General features: G+C 41.2%; 1 protein-coding gene across 3 annotated transcripts in view; it reads left to right on the top strand.

Moving 5' to 3' along the window:
• Positions 1-12,441, top strand: part of LOC137291156 (cytochrome P450 2B19-like) — a 30,926-nt gene extending 18,485 nt beyond the window's left edge. For all 3 annotated transcript variants that reach the window (XM_067822446.1, XM_067822444.1, XM_067822445.1), the window contains exons 6-7: positions 11,257-11,384; positions 11,700-12,441. In XM_067822446.1, coding sequence (XP_067678547.1) covers positions 11,257-11,384; positions 11,700-11,910 — 339 coding nt within the window. In that variant the 3' untranslated portion in view covers positions 11,911-12,441. The remainder of the gene's footprint in view (positions 1-11,256; positions 11,385-11,699) is intronic.
• Positions 12,442-15,838: the final 3,397 nt, after the last annotated feature.

The raw sequence follows: 15,838 nt of genomic DNA, 5'->3' as shown, positions 1-15,838 counted from the left end.
ACCTTTTAGCAAATACTCATGAGTGTATCTTGTATGACCAATGCGACATCGTCGCATAATGACCTCTTCAAATCTGGACTGACAACCCAAGTAAGTATAACCAATATAAGGTTTTATTTCATGTAATTTATTTATACCTCCCAGGGTATCCCACTTCTCCTGCATCAGATCACGGATCTTATTGTAGCTTTATAATCTGAGCATGGAATAAGAAGTGGTGTCACACGCATTTGTTGAGTGCTGCCTTGGCCGCACGATCGCCCATTGTGTTACCAGGGATTCCAACATGGCAGGGTTACCAACAGAAGACGATGTCGCATTGGCCAGTAACGAGATCATTATACAATTCAATAATGTCTAATAAAAGTGGATGCTCGCAAGAAAGATTCTTAATAGCCTGAAGGCACGAAAGAGAGTCTGAAACGATTATTTATTGTTTATATTTGGGGTGTCTATCAATATATTTAAGGGCCGTCAGTATGAATGTTGTCATCACCAGCGGCAGTGCCATGAGCTTGCTCGAGAGCAGTATGTAGCTCATGTAATGAAAATACTTCATTATAATCTTCACCGTTAATTGAGTCAAAATTAATTCTTTGTTTTTCTTGTCGATTTTTAAATTTCTGAAATTCAGGTATATAATGTGATGATGAAGAATTTCTGGAAATTGACCTCCCTGAGCGACTACTTGATTTGCTCAAGTTGCTGGTCGACTCAACTTGAGATGTACTCGCAAGGACAGGTGCAGACCTCAGAATCTATTCCAATCAGAAGGGGAATATTTCAGGGGGACTCCTTCAGTCCTTTGCTTTTTTGTCTGTCTCTAAATCCGCTGAGCTTTCTGCTCAATAGGGAGGAGGGTTACCATCCCGGGCCTCCTCAGCACAGATCCCCGACACCTCTTACTCACCTCCTCTACAAGGATGACATCGAGCTCTTTGCCAAAGGAGAGACCAGTTTGAAAGAACAGGTTCTCCTTGTCGAGTCCTTCTCTAATGATATTGGCATGACTTTTGGACTCGACAAATGTAATACCCTTCATTTGAAACAAGGTAAAGCAAGGCAAGGTAACCAATGATGGATCGGTCAGGTTACAAGGTGAAGGAGTTATTGAGCATCTTGTGGAAGATCAGGCCTACACCTGTCTTGGAATGCAAGTTCGAGACAAGCTCCAGAATGCCCAGATTCAAGATAAACTTCGGGCCGAGTATAAATCTCGTTTAAAGAAAATCTTGAGCTCCGAGCTAAATGCTCGAAACAAGGTCAAAGCCACCAATACTTTTGCTGTGCCAGTCCTCTCCTATTCCTTTGGAGTAGTTGATTGGACAAAACAAGACATCCAGGGTCTTGACCGCCTGACTAGAATGATCATGTCTGATAACAGAGCACACCACCCTCGTTCCTCTCTTAATCGTTTATATATGCCAATCAATTCAGGAGGTCGGGGTTTGATTAATGTGGAAGCTCTTCATGGCAGAATTTTATTGTGTACTTTTGCACATATGTATTTGTCATATGATCCTCTGGTGATGCACGTCAAGATTCATGATGAAAGCAAGGAATTCCACAGCTATTTTAAGCGTGCCAAGATTGTTGGACACAATCTGAAATTTGAAGTTGATTTTGTTGATGGCGATGTGCTGCTGGACGGTACAATGATGGGAGTAAACCAGGTGAAGTCTTTCACCAAATCTGCCCAGAGTCAGTCCTTTGTGGGGAAGCTGTCTGAGAAGCCATTGCATCGTGTGTACATGCAGTGCGTGGAACAGAACAGCAATCCAACCGACTCCTTCGCCTGGATGAAGTCGGCTGGTCTCAAACGTGAAACTGAGGGCTTCCTTTTTGCTGCTCAGGACCAGTCACTTCCCACTCGCAATCGTCAGAGTGTGATTCTTAAAGAAAATATTAATATGAAATGTCGTCTTTGTAATGTATTTACAGAGACTGTCCAACACCTTGTCAGTGGATGCCCTTCCTTGGCACAAACAGCATATCTTAAAGGACATGATGGCATGGCTCGCTGCTTTTACTATCGTCTCTGCCATGCCTGTGGCTTTGACTCCGAGGTCCATCCAAGGTACGACCCTGAACATGTCCAGGGCGTCCTGGAAAATGATGCTTTTAAGCTTCTCTGGAATAGGCCAATATACAGCCTGAGACGAATTCCAGCCAACAAACCTGATCTTGTTCTTTTGATAAAGCCAATGAAATTATTTATATCATTGAATTTTCTGTCCCTTTTGACAGCAATGTGATTGGCCAGATTCAGGAAAAGCATGATAAATATGCGGACCTCGCCTTTGATATGTCTCACTTGCATCCCAAGTACACTGTCGTCAGGCTCCCCATTGTTCTCGGTGCCCTTGGTTTGGTACCTCCTGGAGAGTGCCCGGGTTCTCCACCGGGAGCACAGCCCTTCTGACAATCTGGGTAATGCAGAAGACTGCAGTGTTGGGGAGCCTTCATATTCTCCGGAAAGTTCTTGGTGGGTTCGACTAGGCAGTGCTTCCTGGGAGAAGTCCCATTCGCTGTATGGGCTTCGTGTAGAGGGGGCGAGGGCCCTGAGCTGATGATGAGCTTGACCAGCCTGACTGTGCCAGGATCACCCAAACCCTCCCTGCTGCATTTCTATCTTAATCTGTAAATAATAATATTAATATAAGAAGCTGTCTGAGAAGCCATTGCATCGTGTGTACATGCAGTGCGTGGAACAGAACAGCAATCCAACCGACTCCTTCGCCTGGATGAAGTCGGCTGGTCTCAAACGTGAAACTGAGGGCTTCCTTTTTGCTGCTCAGGACCAGTCACTTCCCACTCGCAATCGTCAGAGTGTGATTCTTAAAGAAAATATTAATATGAAATGTCGTCTTTGTAATGTATTTACAGAGACTGTCCAACACCTTGTCAGTGGATGCCCTTCCTTGGCACAAACAGCATATCTTAAAAGACATGATGGCATGGCTCGCTGCTTTTACTATCGTCTCCGCCATGCCTGTGGCTTTGACTCCGAGGTCCATCCATGGTACGACCCTGAACATGTCCAGGGCGTCCTGGAAAATGACAGCTACAAGCTTCTCTGGAATAGGCCAATATACAGCCTGAGACGAATTCCAGCCAACAAACCTGATCTTGTTCTTTTGATAAAGTCAATGAAATTATTTATATCATAGAATTTTCTGTCACTTTTGACAACAATGTGATTGGCCAGATTCAGGAAAAGCATGATAAATATGCGGACCTCGCCTTTGATATGTCTCACTTGCATCCCAAGTACACTGTCGTCAGGCTCCCCATTGTTCTCGGTGCTCTTGGGTTCTCCACCGGAGCACAGCCCTTCTGACAATCTGGGTAATGCAGAAGGCTGCAGTGTTGGGGAGCCTTCATATTCTCCGGAAAGTTCTTGGTGGGTTCGACTAGGCAGTGTTTCCTGGGAGAAGTCCCATTCGCTGTATGGGCTTCGTGTAGAGGGGGCGAGGGCCCTGAGCTGATGATGAGCTCGACCAGCCTGACTGTGCCAGGATCACCCGAACCCTCTCTGCTGCATTTCAATTTTTAATCTGTAAAACATAATAATAATAAGGGTATTTATAAAGCGCTAGTTCCACATCACTGAGGGGCTTGCTCAAAGTGCGTATGACATGTATGCATATGCACAGGGCGGACAACAGTGGAGACAATTAGTGGCAGCGTTGGAAGAGATGCATTTTAGTCCAGATTTAAACACAGATAGCATAGGTGCACTCTTGAGGTTAAATGGGAGAAAGTTCCGTAATGAGGCAGCTGCACGTGAGAAGGATCGAGCCCCAAAAGATTTCAATTTATATACTGGTACAGTCAAGAGCAGTTGGTCAGCTGATCGGAGATTAAATTTTCTAGAGGGCTTGTAGAGGGCAAACATGTCCTGAAGATAGACAGGGGCAGTGTTTTGAACAGACTTGTAGACTAAAGAAAGGATCTTAAAGTCAATCCTTTCACGGATCCTGAGCCAGTGCAGTGACTTTAGAGCTGGGGAGATGTGAGAATGGAGCTTAGTCCTGGTTATGATACGGGCAGCCCTGTTCTGTATCCTCTGCAGTCTGTTCAGCTGACCTCTTGATATTCCCACGAGTAAGCTGTTACAGTAATCCAGATAAGAAAGTATGAGCGATCTAGCCGGAGTGGCTGTGGTTTCAGCTGTAAGAAGATGATGGATTGGATCCTATATTTCTCAAATGAAAGAGACATACTTTGCAGAGATGGTCCACTTGCGTATCCGTAGTAAGAGAAGAGTCAATAAAAACACCAAGATTTTTACATGAGGCGAGAAAGGTATGAGAGACTGTCCACTTTGCAGGTGGGTTAGCCGGGATTTTTGCTGTCTAGAAGGTGGAGCGATGATGATGGCCTCTTTTCGTCATTTGATTTAAGCATGTTGGTTGACATCCAGGATTTGACATTGTTGAGACAACTTTCCATGTTATGCAAAGATTCCATCTGACTTGCTAAGGTGGGTCTGAAACTGTCTACCAGCTGCGAGTCATCGGCATAGAAATGATGAGCCTTTCTCTGATATCCAGTGTCCCAAAGGTGAAGTCTCTGAGAAATACGTACTAAAGTTGTTTGCCAGTGTTGTATCAGTACCATGTGGCATACTGGCATCCACCTTCTTGCCGATCAACTTGTTAATAGTGGAAAACAAGAGCTTAGGATTATCACTGTTAGTGTTAAAATCTTGAATAATGTAATCTGATCTAGCCTTTCTGATACATCTGTTTACTTCAGTCCGTGCAGAGTTGTACATCTGGCGGTGGACTTCAAGTCGTGACTTACGCCGCAGCTCGCCTCTTTCTCTTTGCGTTTCTGACCTCTGAACAGTACCAAGGTGCTAGCTTGATTTTGATTGGTGCATGCTTATTCAGTAGGTCAAGCAATGTTTTATCAAACAATGCTGCCAGTTCATTAACATCATCAGGAGGAGAACGAAGGAGTATTGATGGACTTCAGATTCCGGATCTGAGCTTCCTTCTTGACGACGGGAGGCCTGCTAAAGTTAAGATGACACGAGATCATAAAATGGTCCGACATCTGTCGATCATCGACTGAGACTCCAAGAATAGTGTTATCATCTCTAGACACTATCCAGTCAAGAACGTGGCCAGATTTGTGTTGGGGCTCAGCAACATGTTGCTTTAAGGCATGAGAGTCAAGAACTGCACACAGGTTTTTTGTCAGTTTATTTTCTTTTTTGTCAAACTGGACATTGAAGTCTCCCAGAATCAGGTAGGTTCCAGTCTTGCCATCTAAATAATTACACAGTGATGAAAAGTCTGTATGAAGATCTGAGTTTTTCAGATTATTTCCTTTTGAGGGTAGGGGTCTATATAGACAGACAGTCTTCAATGTCTTTTTCCTGAAGCTGATAACAGCCACCATGTACTCAAAAGTAACGAATCTATCAGTCAGTTTAGAGTCTTATATATCATAGCTATACCTCCGCCTCTACCACTCTGTCAGACTGAATCTGTTTTTTCTTTGTATCCACTTTGGTAGATTTGGACAATTTGATTTGTTTTGAGTCTGTCTGTGTAGAAGATGTTCCTTTTTTGTGATGGATCTGTGACCGGTTTGGAACTTACGGTATTTTGTAATTGATCTGAAAGGGATTTGGGATGGTCGGAATGTACCCAGGAAAGATCTGTCAGACAGGGTATAGACACCGTGACCTTTTCAGCTACTGAAGCATATGATGGACTTTCCGAAACAGGTGCAAGAAGTCTGGCTTGTGTTCTGGCAACAGAGTAACTGAGTCGTTTTTCACTTTTTAATCTCTGCACAGTGGCCTTATATTTCCACTGAGTACAGTCTTTAGAAGATACCATATGGTCACCTTTGCAATTTAAACACTTGATGGTGTTGGTACATGTTTTTCCGTCATGGTCAGGTTCTCCACATATAAAGCAAGCTAGCTTATTCCTACAAGACGTTTGCCCATGGCCGAACTTCTGACTGTTAAAACAACGAGAAGGGCGTGGGATAAAGAGATCATAGTCATGGAGAAACATCCAACCTTAATAGAAGGTGGCAGAACTGGGGTGTCAAAAGTCAAAAGATATGTATTGGACGTTAATACACGGTCATCTTTACGGTATGTGAATCTTTTTGCCTCGATGACACCTTGACTTCTGAGCTGAGAGACAATGTCTTTAACAGATATGTCAGCGAGACTTCAGTCTCTGCCACAGATAAATCCTTTGGAAAAGTTAAGTGTCTTGTGTGTTGAACATGTAATTGGAATGTCAGCTAGTTTGGTTGACGTCATGAGATTAATGGCTTGTGACTTCCTGACACATTCAACCAGAAGACCCCCAGACCGTAATTTGGAAACATTTTTCGACTCACCAGCTTTACCTTGTAGGCCCTTTTCTAACAGAAATGGGGAATAAGAAGCAAGGGTTCGTTCACCCCTTGCTTCCAAAACAAGAAAGCGTGACCAAGTATCCCTTTCAGAATCTAACAATTTCGTCACAATGTCATCTTTATCAGAGTCAAGCTCAGAATCATGAATAGTATAATGGTTCATCAAATCTGTTCCCTGCCCACCATGGAGCGTCTACAGGGGCGATGTCATGCGTAAGCGGAGTTCCAGCAAACTGACACCAAAGGGTTACAGAAATGATATAGTCCAGTTAATCCAAAGGATCAACCAGGTTGGCCCATGAGCCACCGCCTTCTAGGCATAAGCTCTAGGCAAGAACATAAAACAGATTCATGAACGTTCTGAGTATTCAGAATGAAGGTACCGTGTCAAGATATAACAAAAGTACATACCACAGGGTTCGGCGTGACCAGCCGATTGATAGAATCGGGCCCTTTCTACCACCCGTCTAGGTGAAGCTATGGCCAAAGTGGCGTTTTGGGCACAAGAAAGCTATTCATTGCTCCCATGCCCTCAGCCACCAGGATCCCCTCCTCCACCGAAACAGGGGCGCAACCCACCGCAAACAGGTTGCCCAATTTAGTCGCCTCTTATGACAAGCAATGGGGTGCTGTGGGCACATTCTGCCCCGGGTCCACACGGGAGAAGAGCACTTAGCGTTACCCAGCACCCACCACGAGGAGGTGGCTCTTCATGGGTGCCTGATCAACATGAGTCTCACCTCACCCCACAATGGGCAGTTTCAAACGATGTGGCTTCATATTTACGGTTTGCAGACGCTCATAGTATGTCAGAACGATATCCTTTGAATTGGTTATCTATACGCGGGTTCAACAGATACAATTGCCAACGTTGTTATATCATCATGAGACCAACACCCATAGTAAACCTTGGATTTGCGTTACAAAAAGGTTTGATTCATGTCCCCTTGTTTACTTGTACGATGATCTAAACCTTATCAGCCTCATATAGATCGATCGAAGATTGTCAGAATATCAATTAAATATCACTTTTGAAGAACATATATACATATATGATGGGATTGTATCTCGCCCTGGACGGTTTGGATTTTTTTTGTTCGAGACAAATAAGCAAGATCAAACACCAACTAGATTCTTCAACCGTGACTCACTTAAAAGTGAGTATTTCCCAAACAATTCAACAGATTTTCGTGAAAATCACGTTCCTCTAAAGTAGTATACACGTTGATGAAACGTGATTAGCTGCCTCCCAAAGCTTCAGTTATTTTGTATCCCGTCGTATGATGCCCTCCTCAAACCTGGACTGCCAAACCAAGTAAATGTAACCGATAGTTGTCTTTATTTCATGTAACTGATACCAGCTTGGCTGTTCCACTTCTTTTGTATTAGATCACGGATGTAAGTTCTCATGTTAGCTTTGTAATCAGAAAATTAGGAAGTGGTGTCACAGATTTGTTGAGTGCTGCCTTAGCAGCAAGATCGGCCGTGGTGTTCCCAGAAAAGTCAATGTGGCTGTGTAACCGAATAAAAGATGATGTCCTATTGGCCAGTAGCACGACCATTACACAATTCAGTAATTTCTAAAGATAGGTATTTGGAAGAAAGATGTTTAATCGTATGAGGACACGGGAGACAGTCCAAAATTATATATATTCTTTATATTTAGGGTGTTTTTATATATGTCAAGGCTGTGTATATAGTGTTTGCCTCACTATAGCTGTTATCCAGTATTCTGCGCCACCATCTCTAGATTCATCTGTAAATAAGGATTTTTTTTAATTCTTGTTTCTACTGTACTTTCTTGGTTTCCGACTTTTTTAAACTTTGTCAGTGTTAGGTCACCTTATGGCCTAACCAGTAGCCAAGGTGAAGAAAGAAGACGGAAAGAAGATATATTTTCAAGATCAATACCAGCAACAGAAATGAATGACTTCATTCTTATACCAAGAGGGCGAACATGTGAAGACCTTTTATCATACATTTCCTCGTAACTAGGATTAAACAGCAGGATTGGATTCATAAGAATAGAACTTTGAGACATACTGTAAAGAAAATTTTATACTGCAAAGTATTAAAGACGGCTCATCGTCCTCGACAAAGACTGTCGGTAGGAGATGTTCTGAATGATCCAAGACAGAGTCATGGACCCTGGTGATGGACAGAGACAAGACGTTTAAGATTCTCCCAACCATATACGACAGAAGCTCATCGGCCTCGACAAAGACTGTCGGTAGGAGATGTTCTGAATGATCCAAGACAGAGTCTTGGACCCTGGTGATGGACAGAGACAAGACGTTTAAGATTCTCCCAACCATATACGACAGAAGCTCATCGGCCTCGACAAAGACTGTCGGTAGGAGATGTTCTGAATGATCCAAGACAGAGTCATGGACCCTGGTGATGGACAGAGACAAGACGTTTAAGATTCTCCCAACCATATACGACAGAAGCTCATCGGCCTCGACAAAGACTGTCGGTAGGAGATGTTCTGAATGATCCAAGACAGAGTCTTGGACCCTGGTGATGGACAGAGACAAGACGTTTAAGATTCTCCCAACCATATACGACAGAAGCTCATCGGCCTCGACAAAGACTGTCGGTAGGAGATGTTCTGAATGATCCAAGACAGAGTCATGGACCCTGGTGATGGACAGAGACAAGACGTTTAAGATTCTCCCAACCATATACGACAGAGCCATAATCAAGTTGAGCGATGAGTCATCTGTACCAATGAAGGAGGGTAGTTTGGTCCCCTTCCGACTTTCGACTGGAAACGACTTTCAACAAGTCGAGTGCCTTCTGACATTTGGCTTTTGGATATTTGATATGTGGGAGAAAGGCTAAATGTGAATCAAAGATGAGACCTTCTTCACAGTTTGGATGGTTCTGCGATTTAATTATGATTCAGGGTCTTAATGGGGCTTGTATTTCCTAAAAAGTAATTGGTTTCGGATTTAGAAAATGTAAACCCACTTTCCAGACACCATCTATGAATTTTGTTGTGGCGTTTGTAACTATATCAGTAGTTTACATGTTTACCAAGACACGAAACATTAAAATCATCCACGGAAAGGGATCCATAGATACAATGACTTAAAACGTTTGACAGACTATTTATTTACTATTAAATAGCGTGACAAACAAGATAAGGCCTTGTAGGAAACCCTCATCCTGACTGGAATGACCAGACAGAGGTGAACCCTCACGGACTTGAAAATGCCTGTTGGTTTCCAATTAATATCATATGCTTTCTCAAGATCAGTATCTCAAAGACAAGGCTGATCGTAAGTGGATTTCCAACTTGCAGAAGCAAGGATACCCGAATGATTTACTCAAGCAGAAAAAATTACATTAGGTAAAATACTAACTTTACTACTAAATACAACTTTAACGTTGTACAATCAAAATGCAAACATACAAAATACTTTTTTTTTCTATATAAATTCATCAATTTGTACAGCAAAATTTACATGTTCGGGGATTAGCATGACTAGCCGATTGAGAGAATCGGACCAATTTTACCACTCGTTTAGGTGAAATAAGGGACAAAGAATGTTATTCCTGGAATCAAAGCCCTTAACCCCCGGACACTCATTCTCCACCAACACAGGAGCGCAAACCAGGGCAAAAAGTTTGGCCAATTCGACCTAATGCCAGCAATGGGGTTCTTTGGTCCAAATGTATGCCCGGTCCACACAAGGAGGTGGCTCTTCACGGGGGCCCCGAATTATGATTCAGGATCATACATCAGTGTGTGCTTCAGCACGTATTGCAGAACGTACAGCACAGAGATGTTTTCACAGATTCCTTCCCATGTATTGGTAGTTTGTTATGAGTTAAAGAGTACAGAAATGATACTTTTGCGAAATCTGAAACTCAAAACCACTTTCGATTAATAGATATATCTCATGTGATATTGAATGGGCTCTATTGTTTACATCTTCTGTCGGTGTATCGTCTCCGCCCACTTTCAGTTTTTGTTTTTTGTTTTGGATAACATTAAGATAAAATAAACCCAGTTGATATTGGACGTTTCATTAGAACATGCCGTGTCGAATCTGTGAATATCAGTGTAGGACAGAGGCAAATTCATGCGACATAAATGAGTTTAGCTTTTAGTGGGAAAGAGCATGAAGGACAGTAGGTGAGTCATCTGACGAAATATATCTTACGTTCAACGACTAAGGAAAATCTCAATCTGACTTCTCAGTTATACTGTAAAACTATTTATCTCAGTAAAGAGTATATCAATAGTTGTAACTATATACTGAATAGCTCTGACTTTACAGACACGTTTCGTGTATTTTTTGTATTTTTCATCAAAACGTTATCCTAGTACGGAAGCATATTAGGACCACGGTGAAAATTTTTTTGGGTGTCACTATCTCTTACGTAGGGCTTAGTATTTCCTACGTAGGACTTAGTACGTCGTACGTAGGAGATGTTAAGTACTATCACCTACGTAGGACTTACTATCACCTACGTAGGACTTAGGAGATAGTAAGGCCTACGTAATTGATAATAAGTCCTACGTAGGATATAGTAAATCCTACGTAGGTGATAACAAGTCCTACGTGGGAGATAGTAAGTCCTAGGTAGGAGATGTTAAGTACTAAGTCTTATGTAGGAGATGCTAAGTCCTACGTACGACATACTAAGTCCTATATAGGAAATAATAAGCCCTACGTAGGAGATAGTATGTCCTACGTAAGAGATAGTGACACCCAAAAATATTTTCACCGTGGTCCTAATAAGCTTCCGTACCGCCGTAATCCTAGGTCTTTGTAGTACACTCACTTCTTTGATATTCGGACATAATGTATTGTTAATAGTAATGATGAGAATGTTTCTTTTATGAAGGCTATTTACAATGTATGGCGGGTACACCACGACGAGTCATTTTGGGAGAATCCCTCGACGTTTGACCCAAACAGATTCTTGGATGAAAATGGCGAACTTCTGCCATCGGAGGATGAAAAGCGTCAGAGGTAAAATCTGCATAAATCAACCAGCATATTGCCCATTTTAGTATGTTCAGCTGGGGGGAAATGAAAGCTCATACTCAAACAGGTCCCATAGGTTGAATGTATACCTTAATCCTAAATATCCTTTCATAGCTATTGAATAATACTCTGACTGATGCATATATCACTTGTAGTTCATGCATGATATGAACGTTCATTATGATGTTACGTCTGCACACAAGACCACGTCACAATAAATCACAGGTACAATCAAATCATTACATTTTGTTGGCGGTGTTAAAATACACATAATTAAACGTGTTTCGTTTTACTCTGCAGACTGATGACGTTTGGCGTTGGAAAGCGTTCTTGTATTGGTGAGAAGTTGGCCCGAGTCAGGATATTTCTTGGACTCACGTCCATCCTGCAAAACTTCAACCTGACTCGTGATCCGTCGGAACCTTTCCCTCAAACCGACCCCAGTACATACGAGTCTACTTTTATCTTAACACCACCTCCGTACAAGCTGCAGTTAAAACCTAGACATTGAGAGCCACAGCGTCCCTGTTTTCGAAACACAAAAGACAAGCAATGTTTTGCTTGCGTAACCTGTGTGTGTGAATTAAGAGAGGGGAGGAGATGATATTTTTCCCCACATAAGAAATTATCTAAATTGCCTGTCTAATGTTAAGGGTATATTGCCAAATGTGTCACAGACGTAATTCATGTACGTCCATGTAAGTATAACATGTGATTTTATTCCGGAACATAACTATTCACAAGAGGGCTGTCAGGATTTGTGAGCTGTATTTATAGCAAAATGATTATATGATTATCAAACAACCAAAGCTTCTGCTCATTACAATTACAATGCTCGTTGCACAACGTCATTAGTTCTGCCAGTGCCACAGATATTAGCTTATGTTCAGTCATAAAGTATATAATCACGACACGGCATACATGTAGAATGCACTCAAGAACCTTTTATGGATATACTGGAAAATTCAATCATTAGCTCTACATAAAGCTATTGTGTATGATAACTTATATCACGAATAAAGGTTTTGTATTCGCTTGCCAATTTCGTGCATTTTACTCCATGAATGCCATTGTAGTAAGTGAGTGAGTTAGTACTTAACGTTACATCGGCAATATTGCAGCCATATCGTGACGAGAGCATTCTTGGAAAAAGGAATTTATGCATATGGTTAAAACCTGTCAACGAAGGACAGTAAAACAGCTAGAATATCTCAATTTCAATTAAAACTAGCATGTTAAAACTAATCGCACTATTTAGACAATACAATATAAAAACAGACTATAGATCGCCAACAACAGAAGGCAAATACCTTTGCTACCTACATGGACTCTAGTTGGATTTACACCATCCCTTCAGCTGCTGGCGATTGCACGAAAGGTTCGCCGAAATTAAAATAACATGGATACTACGATTAAAATTCTGGTAGATTTAAATTTACTTGAATGCTTTTCGACTTATGTACTCTCTCAGGAGGAGAATAACTTTATAATACTTCAACCGCCTTTGAGGGTACAGCCACCAACAATCATTAAAATACATCTATTTACACAACATGATGTTCAAAATTCCACCAAAAAATCAATTTCTTTTAAAAAAACAATAATTAAGTGAGAATTAACGCTAGTAAAAAGATCCTTCATTGTCTTAACTGTGAAATACTTATCCCTTGAGATGGAGAATTCAACACAGTCAAGCAGAATATGCTTGACCGTGACTCTCATCACAAGGGATACAAAACGGAGGATCCTCACCTTTTAACAGGTGCACATGAGTATATCTAGTGTGGCCAACACGACATCGTCGTAAAATAACTTCTTCAAATCTGGACTGACAGAACAAGTAGGTGTAACCAATATACGCTTTTATTTCATGTAATTTATTGATACCTACTTGGGTGTCCCACTTCTTTTGCATCAGATCACGGATGTCGGTTCTAATGCTAGCTTTATAATCAGAGTATGGAATAAGAAGTGGTGTCACAGAGTTTATTGAGTGCTGCCTTGGCAGCAAGATCGGCCATCATGTTACCGGAAATGCCTACGTGGCTGGGTAACCAACAAAGGACGATGTCGTATTAGATAGTGGCAAGATTATTATACAATTCAATAATTTCAATCTAAAGTGGATGTTTACAAGAGATATTTTTAATAGCCTGAAGGTAAGAGAGTCGGAATAGATTATATATTGTTTACGTTTAGGTGTCTTTGAATATATTTAAGAGCTGTTAATATGACGTTAGCTTCAGCTGTAAAAATAGAAGTGCTATCTGGTAATCTAGAAGATATTGTTCTGGATCCAATGACAGTGGCACCTTTGACCCATTTGTAAATAAGGATTTATAACTGCTATATTTATGTTTCAATTGATTATATTTTTCTTTATACTGTAATTCTGATTTTTTAAATGCCGTTAATGCCAAGAGGTGGAACAAGAGAAGATTTCTTATTGTATAAATCATCATACAGAGGATTGAAAACCCAGTTATATGCAGGGTTTGACTCATTTGAATATAGTTTTGTTACATACTGTAAAGTTAATTTTATACGTCGCTGCTCAAGTGATGGTTCATCAGCCTCGACATACAGGCTCTCAACAGGTGAATTTCTAAAGGAGTCAAGACAAAGTCTTTGACCTTGATGATGGACTGAATCTAATAGTTTAGACGATGGAGCCATAATCAAGTTTAGAACGCACGAGTGATCGATAAAGGTGGAGAAGGGTAGCTTGATCCCCTCCCCATATAGAATTTGAAACGACTTTCAAAAAGTCAAGTGCTTTCAGGCATTTAGTTTTAAGTGACTTAACATGCGGTAAAAATGTTAAGTGTGAATCAAAGATTAAACCCAAGAACTTAGCTTCCTTCACAACTTTAATTGGTGTGGCATCTAGAGATAGTTCAGGATCTTTATGTGGTTTATATTTACGACAAAAATTTATGCAGATAGTTTTCGATTTAGAAAATTTGAAGCCGTTTTCAAGACACCGTGTATTAATCTTATTTAAACACAACTGCAGGTGCCACTCAATGGTATGCATATTTTTACCACGACAAGAAATATTAAAATCATCCACAAATAACGATCCATCAATTGAATCTTTTAAAACTTTAGATAAACTTTGGATAATCTTTATACTAAAAAGTGTGACAGACAAAATACTGCCTTGTGGAACACCCTGATCCTGATTGTAATGATCAGACAGGGTAGAACCCACTCGGACTTTGTCTGTTATTTAAGAATTTGGCTATGAATTCAGGCAAACGACCTCGCAATCCGAAAGCATGTAAATCTCTCAGAATGCCATGTTTCCAGGTTGTGTCATATACCTTCTCAAGATAAAAAAAATAGACACAGCGTGTTGTTTATGAATTAGTGCGTTTTTCACAAATGATTCCAGTCGCACTAGGTGATCGACAGTACTTCTGAACGGAAAACACACGGTATATCTGTTATGAGGTTATTTGTTTCCATGTTCCATACCTTGGACATGGGTGTCCGAGAATTTATTTTGGATACATAATTTTGCCAAGATTGGCGTTTGTTTTGTTTAAATGTACGCCGTGCTTTAGCATTTCAAATTTTAAATTTATTTAAATTATGCACCATAGGATGGCGACGGAAATAATGTTCTGCTTTTTTACTTGCCTTCCTAGCTTGTTTCCAGTCATCGCTGGACCATGGTTTTCGTATGTGTGGAACTGCAGAGGAATGTGGTATATAGCACAGGGGCTTGTATCGCTTTGAAACGGCGTTCGAAAGACATATAGATGTATTGACCCTACCCTAGTACTATATAAAAGGAAAGGGATGTAACGAGGAAACCACCCCCTCCTCGATCAAAGTTACATGTTACCGCGTAAAATATTTTTAAGGCCCATCGAGGCCTACGGATCGAAAGCCAGGTGATTTCCCTACAAAATGAGCTATAAATGGTCACAATCGGATCATTCTTTCAAAAGTTATACGCTACGAATCATCGAAAACAGCTACCTCCGCAATTTCACGCCAAAATCATGGATCACCCAATACGGCGAAAACGCACCTTTTAAATTCGTTTATTAATTCCAGCCACGTTGGCAGCACCAGCGCTGGGCTGGATTCGATCGGCCGCGGTATTCCGAGGGTCGGAAAACTTATTACAGCATCTACATGTCATTTTTTCGACAGTAAGCAAGCATTTTCACCAAAATAGCCGGCAATCCTACTCACATGTCGGCCATAAGCGACCTTGACATTCAAGTGAACTGAGCAGATCCGCACAAACAGACTCGGGCCATCCGATTGGCCATTTCCACTGTATATTTTGTTTCCAACCACTGTGGTGAGAAGACACACACAACAGAAGATTGTGACAGTGATTTTTTGCACCAATTGCTCAGGTGACCATTCTTCATTTTCTAAACAGTGTCCAATTTGGAAAGAGCAAATGGAGGTCAACA

The sequence above is a fragment of the Haliotis asinina genome, chromosome 7, assembly GCF_037392515.1.
Source record: "Haliotis asinina isolate JCU_RB_2024 chromosome 7, JCU_Hal_asi_v2, whole genome shotgun sequence".
Classification (NCBI taxonomy): domain Eukaryota; kingdom Metazoa; phylum Mollusca; class Gastropoda; order Lepetellida; family Haliotidae; genus Haliotis; species Haliotis asinina.
Note: the sequence above shows the minus strand (reverse complement) of the source record. Positions and strands in the feature narration are given on the sequence as shown.